This window comes from Acanthochromis polyacanthus, chromosome 3, assembly GCF_021347895.1.
Source record: "Acanthochromis polyacanthus isolate Apoly-LR-REF ecotype Palm Island chromosome 3, KAUST_Apoly_ChrSc, whole genome shotgun sequence".
NCBI lineage: Eukaryota > Metazoa > Chordata > Actinopteri > Pomacentridae > Acanthochromis > Acanthochromis polyacanthus.
This window is the reverse complement of record NC_067115.1, coordinates 9,085,032-9,107,118: the sequence shown is the minus strand read 5'-3', so window position 1 is coordinate 9,107,118 and position 22,087 is coordinate 9,085,032. Positions and strand designations below refer to the sequence as shown.

At 39.5% G+C, this 22,087-nt stretch overlaps 1 protein-coding gene across 3 annotated transcripts in view; it reads right to left on the bottom strand.

Moving 5' to 3' along the window:
* rptor (regulatory associated protein of MTOR, complex 1) overlaps positions 1–22,087 on the bottom strand; it is a 234,618-nt gene that overhangs the window by 187,642 nt on the left and 24,889 nt on the right. For all 3 annotated transcript variants that reach the window (XM_022193050.2, XM_022193051.2, XM_022193052.2), the window contains exons 3-4: positions 17,266–17,368; positions 12,269–12,351 (exon numbers count right to left, since the gene is read on the bottom strand). In XM_022193050.2, the coding sequence (XP_022048742.1) occupies positions 12,269–12,351; positions 17,266–17,368 (186 nt within the window). The remainder of the gene's footprint in view (positions 1–12,268; positions 12,352–17,265; positions 17,369–22,087) is intronic.

The following is a 22,087-nucleotide window of genomic DNA, read 5'->3' as shown; positions in this document are numbered from 1 at the left end:
ATAAGTCTTCCTGCAGACTAATGGTTTCCTCTGTGGCTCCTTTCGGACCGAGTGCATGACGAGAGGCGAGTTCCGATCATTAAAACGGCCTCGCCATCGTGTTGTTCACTCTGCAGCTTCCTACACATGCTGGTCATCAGCTGAAGTCAGAAAGGACTCGGCAGCTGTGACGGCTCCTCAAAGGGAATAATGCAGCTGCTGGTGATTGAGCTGGAAGTGCTGATGCTCTGCAACCAACAGAGCCAATAAAAAGGATCAGTTTGTTTTTACTGAATCAACCCAGCTATTGCTCTTCTTGTTCGAAACTCAAAAAGAAAATTAGAATGTGAGAGAATAAGCCTCATCTATTTGGCTTATTGTATTATTGTTTGGGTTAATTTAATGACACCATGTATCACTCACTCCTTCACTTAAACGTGCACATTGTGAAAAATTCATTCTGGCAGCACAACAGCTGCACAAAACTCGTTATCCTCACATGATGGCAGTTTTTATTTTCTTCGTTTTTTCCAACCTGATATAAAGACAAATCTCTTTTTCTTCTGCTATTGTTCAAATGTTTATAGTAATATTATAATCAGTCAAACATCAAATTAGTCAAAAAAAAGTGGCCTGAGCTACTGTTTGAAATTCTGAATATTTGGCTCATCAGTATCTGAAGCTCAATATAATTATTCTAATTCCTATAATCTTACAAATATTCCAAGTGACCCATAACTCTGGCATGAAAGGCATCACAAAATCACTAAAATGACTATTTATCAGTGCCAGAAATGTGATTTTAAATTTTCTGACCATCTGTGATGTGTCATTAAAAAGAAACCAAGCCGAGGCTAAAAATTGTCATATTTTGTCAAAATGATTTTCTTCCATGTCTCATTTAAATATTTGGTTACAATGAACCATTTGCTTTAACCAGACTTTGGGGAAAAATGGTGAAAAGAATGTTGTACATGTTGTTACTGAGTTGTTTAAATTTTTGTAAAACGATTAATCAAAGAAATGTTTCTCTTCTTTATGTGTCTTGGCTTTTTTACTGTCATACTGTACAAAAAACATTCTTAGTCTTCTCTACTTCTAGTCGTGCTTTCATTAGTTGTGCAGGACTTTATATTGCAATAAAAAGTAAGTCCACATAGGAGCAATAAAAACACCCAGAAGCTGCTTGGACTTCAGAGGGTTAAACAGCATCGACCTCCCACTTTCATCTACACAGAGTTATTAATGGATCGGATGCTTAACGTGGACATGAGGTCTGAACAATAAATCGTTTCAGCATCAACACTGTGATGTTTTTATATTCAACTGTCACAGTGCAAAAGCAAATGAGCTGAAACATGCCACAGGATTTTCCATGACCAAACCACAAGAGAAATCACATCATTGACTTAAGAGTTCCTGTTGACATGTAGATTCCACCTAAGAGAAACACTAAAAAGGAGCAAAAAACTACTTGGAGTTACAACAAATGAGAACGCTTCCAAACAGATCACTCTCAAAAAGTCTTCACAGTAAAAAGTAAGATTATTTTAATGCACTACTCTACAAAAATCATTCCACATCAATTACTTCTTTCCAAACTCAGTTATTCAAGTCATGTGGTGAAAATTCTTGTAGTTTTTCACATCACAGAAAAACTAATCATAGCAGAGGCAGTTGCTTTTTTTTTTTTTTCCAAAATTTCCAACACCAAGCAAATCCAAAAAGAAACTTGTGACCTGACGTATTGTCTGAACCTTAGAGAAGCAGTTCATGTGACAAACAGAAACTCAAAACATCATTACAGCAATTCTTATAATTATTACAAGTGACCCTTAAACACTACCAGCCTCAAACTCCAGTTAATTACTGGATCTCTTGCACAAAATCGGATTTTTGCCTGATATTTCCAAGTCTTTTTGGTCAATGGGGATATATGCACAAATTGTTTTCCACCTAATTACAGAGAACATCCCACAGGCAAGAAGTTGTCTCCTGCTGTGGAAGTGACTATTGCCCCTACTCTTATCACGACACCATAAAATAGAACACATTTCCACTATAGGCGAGATAAGAAACCCACTTTAGCTTACATACAGAATATGACATGTTTATTTTCATTTTCAAAGTGAACTGTAAACTTTCAGCCATGTTTTTGCATTCCTATTAGAAGTTATACAATATGTATGTCGGCAGGAAAATCCCACAGACTTCACTCGACAGCAGTTGCCTAAAGTCACACGTGTGCATCACAGCTGGAAATATGTACCGATGAGTGTGAAAGAGTAAACTTTCTCCTCATCGACCGATAGCCGAACCTCGGATTCAGGAGGAGCAATGCGGATTCCGTCCCGGTCGTGGAACAGCGGACCAGCTCTTTACCCTTGCGGAGCTGCTGAGGGGGTCATGGGAGTATGACCTACCAGTCTACATGTGTTTTCTGGATCTGGAGAAGGCCTATGACCGTGTCCCTCGAGGGGGTTTGTGGGGGGCACTGCGGGAGTATGGGGTCCCGGGCTCGTTGCTACGAGCCGTTCGGTCCCTGTACAACCAAAGTGAGAGCTGTGTCCGCATACTCGGCACTAAGTCAGACACGTTTCCGGTGGGTGTTGGACTCTGCCAGGGCTGCCCCTTGTCTCCAATCCTGTTTGTGGTTTTCATGGACAGGATTTCAAGGTGCAGTCGTGGTGGGGAGGGTTTTCGGTTTGGGAGCCTCAGGATCACTTCTCTGCTTTTTGCGGATGAGGTGGTTTTATTGGCATCCTCAGACCGTGACCTTCAGCACGCACTGGAGCGGTTTGCAGCCGAGTGTGAAGCGGCAGGGATGCGGATCAGCACCTCCAAGTCCGAGGCCATAGTTCTCTGCCGGAAACCGGTGGATTGCTCCTCAGGGTTGGGGGGGAGTTGCTTACCCAAGCGAAGGAGTTTAAGTATCTCGGGATCTTGTTCATGAGTGATGGGAAAATGAAGCGAGAGATGGACAGGCGGATTGGTGCGGTGTCAGCAGTAATGCGGGCGTTGTACCGGTCCGTCGTGGCGAAGATTTACCAGTCCATCTACGTTCCAACCCTCACCTATGGTCATGAGCTTTGGGTAGTGACCGAAAGAACAAGATCACGGATACAAGCAGCCGAAATGAGCTTCCTCCGTAGGGTGGCTGGGCTCAGCCTTAGAGATAGGGTGAGAAGCTCAGACATCCGGAGGGAGCTCAGAGTAGAGCCGCTGCTCCTTCACATCGAAAGGAGCCAGTTGAGGTGGTTTGGCCATCTAATTCGGATGCCTCCAGGGAGACTTAGAAACAAATTAAACATGTAGTGAGCTGGTTAAATGCATACAGAATATACGTCACCATTTTTCTACCCATGGTAACACCTGGGGGCACATGGGAAAACATTACGCATGTTGACTTATTTTTTTTACATTCCTTTAAATAAATAATCAAGAAATGTAACTTTTGTTTTTTCCTTTTGTATGATTTATGGCAATATATCTGTTATACTGCCCAGAAGACATTTTTGAATTCTCTCTCCTTCTAGTCATTGTTGTGCTGTTTCCATAGAGGGGCTGGACTTTATACTGAAAATTAACCGAGAGTGAGTAAAAATGTGGCAGAAAAAAAAGTACAAAGCATAAAGAACTTACTTGGGGTTCAGAGGGATACATATTTATAGGATTCTAGCATTTAGGCTGAGCACAAAAAAGCCCAAATAAGCCCAGAATAAGATTTCCCATCTGGCTGATATTACATCATAACATATTGAAAATATTATGTGAAACACTGCCACAAATGGCGCAGCAGCTGCCCCACAGACTCATGTTCATTATGTCATTACTGAGGGAGACAGAAAGCATCTTGTAGTGGCCTTTTAAAATAACAGAACACAAAAAGAATGTTACACTACAACAAAAAGAGCGTTGCATCACTAGCAATTACACCAAAAAAAGTCCTTCACTTGTACTTGTCCTCTGCTGGTGTTTCCAGAGCGATAAGAGAAAAACCTCAAAGCTAATCAGGAGCACGGTGTTGCTGATACATAATGCAGAGACAGTTAGCCGAGTGGACAGCAGGGGGTTCGCAGGCAGGAGGGCTGAAGGAATGCAGGGAAGGACATCCCACCAAGACACGAAAAAGAAGAAAACCCAAACCTGTTTGGCAGCAGCAACATGTTCAGCAATTTAGCCACACCATGTTGGCTTTGAAAAGGCCGTGTGACAAGAGAAGCACGGCGCTTTTCATCTCAACTAACAAACAAACATTGCTGCAAGTCGATAGAGTTGGACTCAGAGAGATATAAGAAAGGACAGAGAGGGAGGAAAAGGGCGACATGTACATAGAAAATGAAAGTGAACAAGTGGAGCTTGAAAGAGAATCGGAGAGCAGAGGAGACTGGAGAAACTCAGAGAAACTCAGAGGCGTCGCAATAACTTCTGCTTTCTTAATGCTGTGTCTGTGAAACAAAAGCAGTCCTCAGGTGAATCCAGTCTGAGCTCTATAATATAACACAGTACAGCCACAGTCAATAAAAGACAGACAGCAGAGAAAAGAAGAAAAAAGAGCCTCTTTGGATGAAGCTCAACAACAAAGCTGGCAGACAAATAAACTGCCGCTGGTGAGGAAGATGTACAGTGAAGCTGCGGCACAAGACCCAAATGAAACGTATGACAAAGAAAGCAGACAGTTTGTAAGCAGAAAAGGGATAACGTATATTTTTTCTTTAAATTTTGAAAGAACAACGGAGTAATTAGTGTTGGTAAGGTTCAGAAACGCCGCCCAGCGTTGTACAAACAAGTGAACGAGTTTATTCTGCTGTTGCCCCCTCAGGTTACTGGAACTGACAACTCCAAATTAAACGACTAAAGTAGCTACACAGAGAAACTCACTATTAATATTTTATGGAAGAACAAGGCTGTTTGCTGTTTAGGCATCTAAGATTTTACACCACTAACCTGAGAGACAGGAATAATTATTGGGATTATTTTAAAGAAAATTGCCCTGAAAAATGCACGGTGCAGTTAACACAGCAATAATAACATTAAACAAAGAAAAGCTCAAATTTGTTGATTTATTTTCAAAAATGGGGAAAAAAAATGCAATCAACATGCAGTATTTGTTCAAGTGTCCCCAATACTGGGGGGGAAAAAATGCCGTTTTTATTTTACAGCTATTTAACTATTTACGTTTACTTTGTTTCCTCTCCTGCAGTTCAGCCAAAAAGCACCAATTTTTTAGTTTTTTATGAAAGAGGTTTATTTTGGTGAATTTTTCAATAAGACATGTAGCATAAAGTGACTTTGATGATGTTAAGCTTATACGGTTTCCAGCAGAACAGCACGTCATAGATGAGTACTTCAAGGACAGTTGGAAAATCTGTGAATTCTTTCCATTTTTACAGTTTCGTGCTCTGATAACTCGTGTAATTTTGGATTTTTTTTTTTAAACACAGCATGGCATTTCAAACCTGCAGGAGTTTTGGGGGGATCAGAGGATTAATGCACTTGATATGATATTTCAGCCTGAATAAAGCAGTTTTTGTTTTTAGCTTGCAGTCACGCATTTAATAAAGTTCACTGATTCTGTGAAGAGGAGGGTCAAAGACACAACTAAAAGCACCTAACTGAGGTAAAAAAAAAAAAAAAAAGACCAAAGGGCTTTTAAGCAAATATTAAAATTACAGTATGCATATTTTTGATCCAGAAGGTTTTGTCTATTTCCAGAAGACTTTTAACAAATCTCTGAAAGAACCAAAATAAATGATTGGTGTGTGTGCTTCAGTGATCCATAGAAAAAACAGTTGTAATAGTCAATAAAAACTCACAACTGTTATGGTCTTTACAAGCGGATGTAAACTATTGCTCACCACCTACAGTGGTAGAATTACTGTGCTGTCAAGTGGCTTTTCTTCATTGTAGCACAAGAAAAACAGACACACAAGCAAAGAAGACTTGGACGAATGTGAGGAGGTAAAGAAAGGAAGGACAGCAGAGAGCACTGATTGGCAAAAAACCACTTTGATGTGGAGAACGTTCATGAAGAAAGGTCATGGAGGGAGGACAATCAGGAGGCAGAGCTGGTGGAGAAAGTGAGTGGGCAGCAGCCAGGACGGAGTTTGCCTTTTCTCTCGCTGTGGCTTTTATTTTTTTCTTCTTTTTTGGCCATGAGGGTTAATGCAAGAAGCACACAGAGAAATGGATTCGTGACGGCAGGCTGGCAAAGCGAAACTCTCTGGGCAGCTGCTCTTAAGATATCGCCACCGCGGGCAGCGAAACGGCGGGAAACGTGTGAAAAAACTGGTTTCCAATTTGCTCTGGGGGTCTCATATTTATTATCTGAAATTAAGCTATTACACAATTTCTGGTGACAGCGCAGGTAATGAGTGCACTGTAATTGATCGCTTTGTCAACACTTTATGTAAGGTGTGTTGGCGAACGCTGCTCTCCAGAGCTGCGAATCCTGGGGCTGGATAAAGGAACAGCTTTCTCACCCTCCCACTCCTCCTCCTGCACTCCTACCACCATTTTTCTGCCGATCTCCAGGGTCAGCTGAGCCCGAGCCTACATTCCTTTGGCTGCTCCCTCCTGGGATGTTCTTCCTCCACCTCCTCGTACCTTGCGTGTTTTCTTCACTGTATTTCTTTGCTTCTACCTCTCCATGATTTCTTTTATTTTTTTGGCGGTCGTGTCGGGTTCCAGGGCTCCCAGCAACACGCCAACAACACGATGTCCATTTTGATGCTGAGGCAACATTTCTGCTTCTTTCCAAACTGGTGTTGTAGAAATCTATTTTCTGCCTCAGCGTTTCTGTGTCTTTCTTGATTCCGAGGCCCTCTGTTTTCTCATTCTCACTTTGCTTCGTTCACTACCTCTCTGTTACCTGGAATGTTAAAACTGGACCAAGAGCAAAGACAATTCTCAGGTGAGGAAGAGGTAAACTAATAATAACAAAAAAAGCACTTGGAGAGCGCAGTACTCCCCCAAGACTGTTCATTCCCTGACCTTGCGCTGAGAACAAGCGTGTTAATCATGTGTACATTACATAGGGATACTGAATCATGTGATCTAAATATGTAGCAGCCGCCGTTGATTGATGGGACTCGGAAACACCCACACATTTTAATCAATTGTTCCTATCATTTCTGATAAGTCGGCAGTGGTCAATTAGCAGTCGGATCGCAATCATGATCATCAGCAGGCAACTGACAAAGTGTTCGTTTGTCATAGTTATGGTGACGCCGTGGCGGTCGCTATATCTCGCAATGGGAAATCTTTAACAAATCCGTGGATCCAGATTATGAACCGCATCACTGCCAGACCCTAATGAGGTGGTCCATGTGTCATTTCTGACCTTTACTGAAATTTTCATTCAAATCCGTTAGTCCGTTTTTGAATTATGTTTCACACAGACAGACAGACAGATTCACAGACAAATGTACGCTGATCGTCACATAACTTTGTCGTGTTCCTTGGCAGAGTAACAAGATCCAGTGAGACTACTGGGTTTTGAACAGGCAAGGTCAGATATTCAAACCCCCTTTTTACAACCACTCACTGCAAACTTACATCAAACTGAATGGCATTAACTTCTTTGAGACTACAGATAAGCCAAGCTCCAACAGCACACGGAGCGTCCTCTGGATTCTATCCCATATCTAATACCAGGCCAATATCAAATCCGACCCCATCTGACCGGATTTAAAACATATTCACAGGCGGCTTAAAATGCAATTCATATCCAATACCTGCAAATGCAACTCAGCCCAACCCCAGGATCAGATTTCAAGATCTTCTTTTTTTTTTTTTTTTTTTTTGCGTCACTTCCCACAGGACATGCATTTCTCAGAGCAGGAAGCAAAGAGAAAAAGATATGGAGGAGAGTGAACAAACCCCACAGCTGTCAGCTTCTCTGCTCCAACTTTAAAACAACTATAGCCAACTAAAATAAACTCAGCTGAGTTTGTGGTTAGTAGCTACCAGCACCAGGACTGATCAGTAGCGCATAAACACGATGAGAGCCTTCAACCTCTTGCAGCTCTCACTCAACTTCTCACATTTCTTTATACTGCAGAGGCCTCCACTTCCAACATCACCATGAAAAATTAACACCATTATACGAAATAAACCATTAACTTTTAAGCGGAAAAGAGCGAGATGGAACCATTCGACACCGCAAATGCCATTGTTTTAATGAGTGTGACATTTGTTTGGGCTTCTATCCACGACATGAAATGAATACGAGATGAAAAGCATCAGGATCTCTGCAGATGTAAGGCTTTTTGATTCATTTATTTTACCTCCATCCCATAACTACAAATATAAAGACATACTGATTACATTTGAAAACCCCACAGACATATGCGATGGCTGCAAACCATTTTTTTTATTGAATCAACTGGCCTTCAAAAAGTAATAGAAGAATAAGAATGTCAGTTTCACTCACTCACTTTCAGACTTCGAATAGAATTTAATATCACAGAAAGCAAAGAAAAGCAAAGTAAACGATCACATTGAGAAAGACAAGTAGAAAAATTTTTCATTCCTATTTTATGCTTTTAAAAAGGTATAAGTTTTTCAGCAAAACGGATTGAAATGCATAACAAACACTTTTTAAATGAATAACTGACTGCAATGTAGAATGAACAGAATATTTTGCGATGGGGGGAAAAAAAAAAAACACTACATGCATTCCGATACTTGTACTAACATGCTCTTTAGTATGCCTGAAAAATATGTCCCAATACACAGTATATCAAAGGTAGTGTGCAAAAAAGACCAGGGTGTCCGTTCACAGTCAAGCCAATATGCCTTTCTGGTCATTCTGGCCTATAATCATCTCTAAAACACATATGTCACATACTTTAAAGTTTCTCGTAAAAACAAAAACAAGTTTGAGACGCCAAAAGCAGACAGATGACAGCTGCTTTTACAGTGCAGATTGAAACAGATATTTGAGCAGGATGGTCAAAGCTTGAAGTGCAATATTATGACACAGTAGTATTTTGCAGTTGTATGCATACTGCAAGCAAGTGTACACACTTTGTAGGAGAAACTGCAGTACAAAGTGAAAACAAAGTCGGTGATTTGAAATTCAGGCACAAACCGAAGCCAGGCTTTCCGTTTACATCTGCTGTCAAGCAGATGGCATGAATTTGAATCATTTTCTTCCTAAATGCAGCATTACCATACAGTAATTCAACAATAACACAATTGGAGTGCATTGCTTTTTTTGTCCTGTGTTGATATTGCTGTTTTAGTCAACAGACAAACATTGGCTGAATATGAGGCTCCGTTACGTAAGTAACTGGAATACAGAAACAGCGTTCTGGTCAATCCAGGCTTGATTAAACAATTTGCTCTGGCCGGAGTTCATTAAGCATCACAGACATCTTTGTCATGGTACCCCTTTAAATGGTAAAGCCAGACTACGCTTTTTGATTGGCAACACAGAATGAAGCAGAACACAATTTAAAAGAAAGAGGTTACACAACAATTGACAGAAAAGTAAGACGATAAAGCTAATCCCCAATACTTAATATTATATAGTAGGGGTATCACCAGGTATCAGCAGACAGTAAATAATAAATGACTCAAATCAAATCAGTTTTCAGCAAAAGAACTTGATCAGGACATCTCTACTTGTTTGATTATTTTATGCATTTTCCTGTTATTTCTGATAATTTGATGAACAAAACTACATTAAAGCTCAAGTAAGAAAACTGGGATGGATGGATGGATGGATGGATGGATGGATGGATGGATGGATGGATGGATGGATGGATGGATGGACTAAAAGTCAAAAGTTTGGACACACCTCATTTAATGGTTTTTCTTTATTTTCATGCCTATTTACATTGTAGATTCTCACTGAAGGCATCAAAACTATGAATGAACAAGCGGAATTATGTAGCAAACAATAATATGTGAAATATAGCAAAACATGTTTTACATTATAGCTTCTTCACAATAGCCACCCTTTGCTTTAATTGCTGTTTTACACACTCTTGGCATTCTCTCCATGAGCGTCATGAGATTTTTTTTTTATTTTTTTTTTACATTTTTCAAGTCTTCTTATTTTGTTGCTGGTGTTTATTCTTTGGCATTGGCTAAATCTCTTTTGAGAGCACCAAAGATTTCTGTGTGCAGGTAAAAGCCTGAGCAACAACCCAATATCAACCTGCTGCCAATGAAAATTTGATTTCCACAAGTGTCAGGGAAAAAATGACTCAGGACAAAAAAAAGCAGAAATTCTTTGTATACTGAGACAAACACAAGATGAAGTTTGAAGAAATGTAAAAATAGAATTCGTTGCATCAAACCGACATGCATCTTAAACTCTTTGCCCTTTAGCTGTAATGACAGTAATGGACCGAGTGTTGTCTAAACAGCAGCTCTGTGGACATTCAATGACAAAGATCAGATTTCTGATCACCAGAACAGTTTTGTTCTTCAATCCTCGCTCTCACCAGTATTTTCCCATCTCTGTTCATTTACTCTCCATCTCCGTTTCTCCCCACAACCTAAAAATCACATCTTCTTCTAGACCTTCACCTGTCTCGTTTCATCAGGGGATTCTCTTTACCTGAAACGAGTGTCACCTGGGAAATAACAGCGAGTAGCCGAGGACAACTGCTGCTGCCGGCTCTGATACGAACACATGTGTACACATATGCAAACTTCAAACAGCTGAAATTACAAGAACACATCCATCCATCCATCCATCCATCCATCCATCCATTCTCTATACACCGCTTTATCCTCACTAGGGTCGCGGAGGGGCTGGAGCCTTGAACACATCATGTATCGGTTTAAAAAAACAACTATGAATCACTGTCAAGAGCATGTGGGAGCTTTTCTGGCACACGATAAAGATAGAGCTGACACAATGAGATCTCTGAAACAAACCTTCTTATTCAAATGAACATAAATATAAACAATTAGGAGTCACAGTTCCCATAGCAGCTGTAGTAACAGTCATGTCATCAACGCATCTCTATGAAAATTCACACTGAACACAAACTGATGACATGCAAGTTCCTGCAGAATAAATACCAGAGTCCTGAAAGTGAGGCTGAGGAGTTCATCACTCTCATGATCACACCGTTTATTGAGAAATTATTTCTCCAGCCCCTCTCAGACATCTTTTCTGTTAATCTGACAGCATCTGACGTGTCGGCTTCATGTCTCAATAAACATTTTGCTCATTTTTCTGCTGTGATGACAGAAGTCTAAGTCTGACCTGGAAACATGGCATGTTGCAACATGACAAATCTGAACTGCACTAACAGACAGGCACACAGACTGCGAAACAAAAAAACCTCCATGATAATAAAGCATATTACAGAAAAATATTTAAACTATCAACTATAATATACAGTAAAATTACATCCTGACAGCTTTAATGGAGCTCAGGACTCCACATGGCGAACCTTGGCCTTTTTATCTATTTTTATTTGCTTCCATGTGCATCTTCAATCTGCTCAGTAAAGACAGTCAGTGAGGATTTTTTAACTGAGATGTATTAAATGAAGTCTTTTTCATGAAATATCATTTGGTCAAGTTTCCTGACCGGACAGCATGTGTCAGAGGAGTAGTTCAAAGACTGTTAAAAGGTCCAAAAAGCTCTTAGTTTTTACAATTTCTGTCTCTGACAAATGGAATCCTTTTGTCTATTTTCTTTCAAGATAACACGTCTTCTAAATACGGCACCAGGTTTTGAGGTTCAGAGGGTCAAGTGTCGCACAACTGTTAATCCATGTTGATAAAACTGCTCGTTGTTTAGGCATAGCTTTTTTTTTGCTGTTGCTTTTATTCTTGCTCCTGGAATCTGGATGTGCTGCACATTTATTGCATATGGCAAATACAGCATGCATACCATGGCTCCTTCTCTCGCCATCGTGAGGATGTCAGAACCCAGTGGTGAGGAATATTAATCTAAAAGTGAACGTCAGAATGCCATCATTTTAACAAACTGATGGGGCAGCAATAGTACGCATCTTTTGTCTGAAAAGGGCTTCTATGAAAGTCAGGTGAAATAAGCGATAAAATTCTCAGAGACACTGAAGATATTCTGTCAAAATCTATAAAATATTTAAAACATACAAGTGAATATTGGTGCCAAAATCAATCTACAATAAGACGATAAAGGTCAAACCTTCGAGTGTCTATGATTTGTTTGACATTTACTCAAATCACTATCGGATGTTTAACATTTAGTGGTGTGAATTAGTGTTGAAGGTCGCTGTATAATTTAAAGACAACAGAGAAGAAGGAGTTTGGTTCATGTGAACCTACTCACCCTGGGCTGCCAGTTTTCATACTGCTTCTGCAGGTTTGCCCCGATGGTCTCCAGGGCTTTCTGTGGACTCATCGACAGAGGATCTGAGCAAGCAGACACAGAGTGTAAATACACCGCAATCACACAAAACAGTCATAACCGAGCAAAACAATGCAAAGTCAGTCTGGAGCCGACAAACCAGACAAATAATCACCACTTCAGGCAAAGACGGAGACGCGACATGAGTGCAAAAACAAGTTGTAGTTTATTGTTTCAGCATCAAGGAACGTTTTCTTATTAAATCAGAAGCAAGGTCTGGGAAAATAGCAGCGGCCCCTCAAGTTGAAATATTGATGAGAGTAAATCAATATGGCATGAAGAATAGCAGAATATAGATTGAGGACGGATCAAATTGTGCTCGGCCAGCAGAGAGGAATGTATTGGAAAGTTTGTGAAAGATACTGATATGCTTTATGCAGAGAAGTTCTGACGAATGAGGCCGTCTAACGATGCTTTATCACAGCAAAATAATGCATTTGAGGAATCCTAATTTACAACTCCTTTTAGTAAGTCCAATGATAGAATTTTTTAACAGTGTAACACAAGATGCAGTTGTTTCTTCAGCGTTCCTTGTAAAAACACCGTGTCTATAGTAAGTGCTCCTTCCTTGGAAGTTTATCTCTTTCATTGAGTTTCAACATTAAAACGTGGCCAACATAATTTGGATGTTTTGACAACAATTTACAAAAAGACTCTTTCATGACAAAGTGAAAACACATTTCTACAAAGTAATGCCTGTCAATTAAAAATCAAAAATGTAAATTCATTGACTGCTTAAGTCAGTATTTAGTAAATCAACCTTGCAGTGTTGAGTCGTTGAGTCTTTTAAGCCCTTTCTTCTTAGCAGAACTGTCTCAGCTTTAGGTTGCACAGGGATTGTGAATAAACAGCCTTTTTCAAGTCCAGCCACAAAGTCTCAGTTGGATTTGGGTCTGGGCTCTGACTCAGCTACGTCAAAACATTCACCGTATAGGGGTGGGCAATTTCCGCCCGAAATTTCTACTGAGATTTACAGAAAGTAAATTGAATGCTGTTCTTGAACTGTTTGGAGTACATGCATGGTTGGGGTCTCATTTGAAAGCTGACAACCTGAATTTTCACCCAGTGCAGTCAGAATTACTCTAGGTGCTACTGGCACAGAGTATTTCATGTTGGCACACACTGAATTAGGATGAATTGTTTTCTCGCCTACATTTTTTCCCTAATAAAACACCTGAAAATCAGTGTGGCAGCACTGTAAGAGCTTGAAAACACAATATTGCAAAAGCCTGGGGTCTTACATAGTTCAGGTCAAAATTTCAGAGCAATACTACAAGAAATGAGTGTTTCACACATGTATTTGTACTGATATGCTCCGCCCCTGTCAATGTTGGATACAATCTTTATACACTGTGCACACTCTCTACAGAATGGTATAAATTAATTTTCACTCAATTTTCACTTCATTTTCATTCCAAAAACTCATAAAGAACTCAAAAAATCACTTCAGATAGGCTTCAGTGTCGATCACACACACAGATTGAGAGGAATACAGAGAAACAGCAGGTGGAGCACGGAGCTCACGAATGAAATATCATATAAAGCCGCTGGCAGAGGCGGGATTTATATTCAAGCCATTCAGCAAGCTCATTGGCTACCAGGCCTGTCAATCTAACGTTTCCTCCGGCGTGATTTGCTGAGAAACAAGTCAATCAAGTGATGTAATCGATATCTGTCAGACTGGGCCATGGTTGGCTATATCGCCGAAGTAGGCGGAAACGAGTCACCTGATTGGTTGAAGTCCGGTTTGAGGCGGAAGAGAAGCTTCCAGTATCCATTTTGAATCGCGAACAAAGGGAATAGGACCGTGTATGATAAAGTTATAATAGAAAGATGCAGTGAATATGAAACGCACAGCGCCACCACGCGCCGCGTGCACGCGCACGGAGCCGATCGTTTTCTGGATTTTTTACCTATTTCGAGACATGTTTTGGCCAAAGTATTATACTGGATTGTTTCCTCTGGATGGCTAAGCTTGGGTTCTGGCCGGTTTTTGTGGATTATCTTCTTTTATGACCAGAAACGAGCGTCCAAACTGCGTCGACAGGTGAGCTGTGCACGTTTACATGACTTGTTGTTTGTTGGATAAATGTGTTTATATTACCCGCTGTGGTAATCACATCTGAAAGTGGTTTATACCGGCGGATTCATGAGAATCTCAGCTTTCTATGTGTGTATAGTGTTTGTATAATCGTGTTTGCAGTGTCCTTCTATTTTAAAAAAAGCGTATACCGATAAAAAAACGGCCCGCCCGCGGGCCGCCGTACTTTAACGTGTTAAACCATTTCTGTGTCGCTTTGGCTGTTTGCTTGGGCTCATTGTTGTGCTGGAAAACAAATGTTCTCCCAAGTCTCAGTTCTTTTGCAGATTGTCCGACTTTGCTGCATTAATTTTACCCTCTACCGTTTCACCCTTCCTGGGCCTGCTGCTGAAAAGCATCCTCGCATCATGATGCTGCCACCACCATGCTTCCCAGTGGGCATGGTGTGTTTGTGATGATGTGCAGTGTTTGGTGTCGGCCAAACAAACACAGTATCTAATCTGCTGGCTATAAAGTTCAATTTTGGTCTCATCAGACTAAAGAACCTTCTTCCAATTTACTTCAGAGTCTCCCGCATGCCGTCTGGTTAACTGTAGTCCCGATTTAATGAGACTTTTTTTTCCCCAACAGTGGCTTTCTCTTTGCCACTCTTGTCATAAAATTTTGACTTGTGAAAATCAGGCAACAGTTGCTGTGAAAGTTTCTAACTCCCTCAGAGGACTCATAGGTGTCTTGGTGGCCTCCCTCACTGGTCTTTTTCTTCCTCAGTCATTCAGTTTTTGAGGACGACCTCCTCTACGCAGATTTATACATGTGCCATTTTAATTCCATTTCTGAATAAAGAATTTAACTGAACTCAAAGGGACATTCAGTGACTCCAAATTTTTTTTTGCATTTATCCACTGATTTACACTTTTCAATAACCATTTCTTGGAGTTGCTTGGAGTGTTTGTCTTTATGGTGTAGTCATATCCAGGAGTAGTGATTCACCAGTGACTGGACCTTCCAGATAAAGGAGTCTTTATACTGCAATCACTGAGACACAACAGATCTCTATTGCACTAATTGAGTGACTTCTAACACCAATGGGCTGCACCTGTGTTGAACTCGGTAAACTACTTTAAAGCAAACAGACATTTAAGCAAACACTTATTTACATTTATGTTTCTAATTCATTGACATCACTTTGTAGAAATCTGTTTTCACTTTGACATAAGAGTTTCTTATTGTAAATATTGTAAATTTTTATTGCAAATATGAAAGCCAAAATGAAATTGACCATGATTCAATGTTGAAAAGCAGTAAAAGGAGAAAACTTCTCAGGCAGGTGAATACTGGTTATAGGCACTGCATTGACACAGTAATGTCTCTGTTTCTGTGAACATGTTATAATTTCCTGCTGTGACGGAAACTGAAAAGAAGTTTATAAAGAAAGTTTTCACACACCACAAAGAGTGGCCACTGAAAACCAGATGCATTTCTTTCACCTGCAGGTGGCTCAAGGATGTGTAAGAGATTAAACACTGCTGCTTTTCAGAGTGTCACCTCTGCTTTTGCCACTTAATATTCCCAAACACCGTCTCAAAGGCCAGGCGGCAGGTCTGCAGTGTCCTCAGAAGCTGCCGAGAAACTTTCAGAAACTTTAAAAACTCTTTCGCTCTTTAATGCACTTTCCTGACTCCTAACAGTCAAGCTAGTCCCAGGGGAGCTAAACAATGGTTTAGAGGTTCCTATTCAATGGAGATGGTTCTCTTTGTTTTTGTTCTGTGTGGTTCTTGTGGGGACAGACGGCTCCATCCTGACGTGACTGAGACCTTAAGAACTGAGGTCCCATGGGAGAGACTGACAATATCCTTGAATGCTGCAAAGTAAAAGTTCAAGCTTTACCATCAAAGAGAAGTTGACAGGAGTTCTGTATAGTATATCTTAACACAAATTAACTCTTCAAACCCTTTCTTTATTATTGCAGCCTGACTGATATCAAAACGAGCAAAAATCGACAGAAATGCTAGTGGTTTTGTGATGCTGAGCCTCTGCAAAAGTCAGTGACAAGGCAACATGCAGACACTGAGATCATGGTAACATGATAAATTATACATTTGGCCTCATGATGGTGTATTTGTTGACCAGTGTGGGTTTTGAAGGCTGATGTCGATTTGATGGCCAATAATAATATGTCACTTTCATATTGTTGGTTTTAGCAGCTACAGTATGCAACAGTTCCGTCATCATCAAGGGATGAAATACACCTTTAAAGTTCTAAGTTCTAAGTATTTGGGCAGAAAATAGCATTTTGGATGGAATAAACTTTTAAACCGATAAGCACCTAGACAGAAACTCGCACTTTAGGATGACACAAATCTTTAAAACTACAAATACTTGCACAAAAAGGAGTATGCAGGCAGGGAGGTATAAACCTATAAAACTATAAGTACATGAACAGAAACTCGCATTTGTGGGCGAGATAAATTTTTAAGAACTATAAATACTTGGACAAAAACTATTTTGAGTAGAAAAGAAACCTTTAAACTCATAACGTGTTTGTGTTACAAAGTAGTATTTGGGGGCACTAAACCTTTAGCAGTGGACTATCATGTAAGTGGAAACGTAACATTGATCTTAGTTTATGTACAACATCTGTGCGTCCATACTTGATTGACTGAATGAAAAAAAAGAACATTTTGATGCATATTGTCCAAAATGTGTTTGTGCATTCACTCTATTTTTATCTGTCACAGTGTTCACACTCAGGAAAGCAAATTCCAAGACAATCTTCACAGCAAGAAGGCAACCAGCACAGCATACGTTTAACAAATTAAAGCAGAATCCACCTCATTATGACCAACTCCTGTGATGTTTGGTGTCTGTGTGGACTCACCGATCCAACACTCCAGTCTGGCGCAGGGCGACGTCTTCACCACATCAGGGGGGTCGACTCCCACGTTGAGGCACAACACCAGAGCTACACTCACAGTTTTCATCTGTTGGAGACACACCGAACACAGCATCAGCCTCACATCACTCATCACAGCTTTAATCAAATCAGAGCGCTGCTTTTTGTTAAAAAAAAAAACAAACACATTAAATCCTCCATTAGACGAGCCAGTCTGCACCAACATGCTGGTGTTCAGGTCTGTCCTGGGAGTTTTTCCAGTAAACCACACTCAGCAGTGAAGCTGAAGAGTCTCACTCAGGGGAAACTCATCAGTAGTAAGAGAAAAGAGTTATTCACTTTCCATCCACAGTCTCCAGAGGTTCCAGTAACTTTAAGGTCAGAGGCTCCATCAAACATCTAATCTCGGAGGTTTCACATCATACAGGTTGTTCCGCAGGAACGAATAAGCACGATAAATGTGCTCTATGTCAGTCAATACTGATAATTATTGATTATATGCCCGGCCTGAACCTTTTTCATTCATGTGCATATCATTATTATTATTATTTGGACAATTATACTGTATTTAGATTGCTAATACCAGTTTTTATGGTAAAATACCAGCACAATTTGCACCTTTTTTCTAATGACAGCAAAATTTGTACATTGTTTTTCTTATTTTCCTAGAGTGTGACGTGTGAATTACTGAATACTTTGAGTTTTCCCAATTCCTTTCATGGTGGTTTGAGTGAAACTATTCAACATTTTATCAAACAATACTTTCACTGCTATTGATGAAGTGTTTATCTTCATACATATCGCTGCTGTTGTAGACAAAAATTTGCCCCGTTGTACAGAATCACAAAATTTGTCAGTGAGCTTCAAAGGCATGTTGTCTTTAGGAAAATAATCAAAATTATACCATTTATCAGAATGAGGAATTGCGAAAACAGAACAAATCATCGGATTTTCCACTTTCCTACAGTTGTTGAACTCATCATGTATGACTTTCAGTTTTGTTACAGAAGTGAGCTAAAATCTTCAGGTTTTATTCAAATCACTGTATTCTACATGTCCTGCTTAGAAATTTGTCAAAAATAAACGGTTTGCATCAGACCGATTCTGTAAATTACAAAATATTCAGCGCTCCTCAGTGTAACCGTGAAGCTAACTGTGATTCATCTAGAACATGGGCTGTAGTCCCCTATGCAGCGGTTATGGGTTCAAAACCAGCCCATGGCCCTTCTCCCCATTTTCCTGTCTCTCTCTCACTGCTGTCTGCCAATAAAACCAGAAAAAGGCTAAAAAAAATAATTTTAAAAAAATTGAAGGAGCTTTCATTTGAGCTGCAGGCTGTTTACAAAACAGAAAGGAGACACGTGTGAACAAATCCAATTTAAATAGAGTTAAAATGTTGCACATGTTGACACCAGCTTTATTTTTCAATTTTGCTAACATAAATAGTCAAAGAAATCCAACTTTTAGATTCATTTTTTAGGATTTATGGCGCTCTATCATACTGCACAGAAGGCATTTCTGAGTTCGCTCTCTGTTCCCAGAGAGGTGCAGGACTTTAAACTGCAGTAAAAAAAAAAAAAAAAAAAAGCTCACAGTGAGAAAAAAAGGCGACAGGAGCAAACAAAACGCCAAGAAAGTGCTTGTTGGAGTCTAGAGGGTTACCTTGAAAACGGTGCAGCCTTGGACAAACAAATGTTAAAATAAGAAACAACATATCTGGTAAGAAACCCAAATGTAGAAAAACAGAGGGACAGGAAGAAAAACAGGCCAGTGAAATTGAACAACCATTGATCCACGGGTTATGTGGCGAGTCCTGACAAACACTAACACACACACTCCATCAGGCTTCCTCCACCTCAAATTAAACACCACAGCAGGGGTAAGAAATCACTTCCTCTGCCATCAGCCCCTCACTAACACTTTCCTTTGTGGCCCAGCAGACGTCATATTCTCTGACATGTTGTGGTTTGTGCATGAGCTGGAAGGCCCATGAACTGGGAGCTTGAAGCACTCATGTTGGCAAAAAAAAAAATCATTTGTTGTATAAGCTCCTCTGCTGAAAGTTGTATTTTGCGTCACCGTGCCAGCAGGACTACAGTTTACCCATTTTCCAAGCCACCCATTAAGGCTTTTACAAAAGGCACGCTATTCTTCCATTACGATGAATCTCAACAGAAATCTTGCTAGATTCTCAGAATATAATGTGTAAATGACAAAAATGTGCAGCTGAAGAACACGAAACTGCAATTAGTGGGTGAGAGAGTCAGTCAGCATTACTATTAGAGGGGCAGATACAGAATGAAATATTCACTGCACTCTGCTCTAATTTCGCTCAATGTGCTGCATGTGAGATGGATCTGACCTGCAGTAATCAGTCACTCAAGACTGATTTGGATAGAATTCAGAGTAGAACTGCACTAAAGATTGCTTTAACATGTGCAACAGTCACATCACAGGTAGAACAATGTGAATAAGCTAATTAAGTCAAATGCATTATAACTTTAGCTGCTGCTTGAGAAACTGAACTAAAGGGCCAGTCTGACTTAAGGATTCTGGAATACAGGGAGATTTTAGTTTTCAGTTGATTTAAAATGCATTAAGTTTGTTGACATATAGGCTGCACATGTGCACAACAAAACCAGCAATTAAGAGAAGAGAAACACCGAAAAGGACGATTTGGTTACAAAAACAAAAAAGCTGCTGCAAGTAAAAAAAGAGAAAATATTGATTTATATGGCACACAAGGTTTATTTTGTGGAAAAGTTTCATTAGATCGGACCAAATGAACTGACTATGTAAAACCCATAAAGTCTGATTTAATTTAAATCCACACGTAAGCAACATAACTCATGTGTCTGATCATCTAAATCAGCACCATGAAGCTCCCAAGAGTCAGATCCTAATGTTATCCACATAAACATTACAGACCTTTGTCAGTGTTAAACCACAACTGCAGATAGGATTACTGATGCAATAACTTTGTTAAAGTTACCAGAAAAGGTTTTAAAACATGATCCAGTCTGAAAACAAGTTGTTGATATCCGTTTTCCCTCAAGTTCATATCCCAGAATTCTATAAAGAAAACAAGACACAAGTTAAACAGAGCCGCCAAAAGTACAATATAACGGTGGATGACAGCTCAGCATCGCTCTCACTGCCCACGCTATTAACGAGGATTTAAGCAACAGGAAAAAACGTGTCCTAAAACAAAATTTAAAATAATATTAACTATTTTTCAGTAGGCAGAATTTTTACCTTTCAAATAGCAAATACCAGTAAAAATAATTTTATTTGCCGATTCATTTCTAGTTTTCAAAAAAAAAAAAAGGAATTTTACAGTTAAACGTAAAGGAACCAATCGTTTATGGAAATGTACCATTTTTATTCTAATACACTATTTATCTGTAATTTAACAGTTAAAAAATAAAGCTGTTTAATAAAAGCAGGAAAACTGTAAAGGAGTAAACTGTTTAACAAATAACAACAGGTTGCATGTTGCAGTTGTTTTTATTTGTTTTCATTCTAAATTAAATTTTTAGCTATTTTTTTATTCATATTGCAGAAAAGAAACGAATAGTAATGTCAGTTTTTGGGGTTTTTTTTAATATTATGTAGCCCCAGTTTAACTGTGACTTACATTCTCAGAGGAATTCTTCATAAACAATTGTGAAAAAGTAGTTTAGTCGCTACCTGTCTGAAACTGAATCTCCATCTTTTTTGCACAACAGTAAGACACAGCTCACTTTGCATTTTTTAGTGACGAATCCTCCTTCGGGTGAAATGTAAATTGTACAAAAACTGGCGTGCAGACAACAGTTTCCTCTTTGTTATTTAGTCAGTTTAAAGTTAAAGTAAACGCAGCTGAGTGGGTCTGCAGGTGGCAGCTGTCAGTAAATCTGTGAATCAGCTGCTGCTAAACTTTCACTAACTACTGCTGTACGTTATAAAACTGCACTTAAATCACTATTTCTGTCACTGTTTACACACTGCTACACTGCCCAAATGAGTATAATGTTCCTTTTATCTATGATTTTTTAAACTCAGAGAAGCAACATTTCACTCAATGATAAAACAGTTTGACTTCCAAGACAGAATTACTCAGTCAGGATTTGGTGTCTTTCCTCTCTGGACGCAGAATTCTTTCGTTCAGTCGCTGCCAAGAGGACGAGACGTTACGGACAGAAGAGAATCTCTGCGCTTCTTGTTATGCGGTGATGAAAGAGGCTGTCAAACACTGTCCACCTCACAGCCTTCAACATCACTGTGTCTGTAGCTGCAGAATGCTAATTTAAAGTTTGAAAGTTGCCTCACCTTCAATAAAGCTTAATTAAAATGCGCAGAGTGGATATACACACGTGGACAAAATTGTTGGTACCCCTCAGTTAAAGAAGGAAAAACCCACAATTCTCACTGAAATCACTTGAAACTCACAAAAGTAACAATAAATACAAATTTATTGAAAATTAAATAATCAAAAACAGCCATTACTTTTGAATTGTTGATTAACATAATTATTTAAAAAAACAAACTAATGAAACAGGCCTGGACAAAAATGATGGTACCTCTATAAAAGATTGAAAACTATTTGACCAGAGTGACATGATTAACTCAGGTGTGTCATTTAATTGACATCACAGGTGTTTCCAAACTCATAATCAGTCAGTCTGCCTATTTAAAGGGAGACAAGTAGTCACCCTGCTGTTTGGTGAAAAGGTGTGTACCACACTGAACATGGACAACAGAAAGCGAAGGAGAGAATTGTCCCAGGACATCCGAAAAAAAATTATAGACAAACATCTTAAAGGTA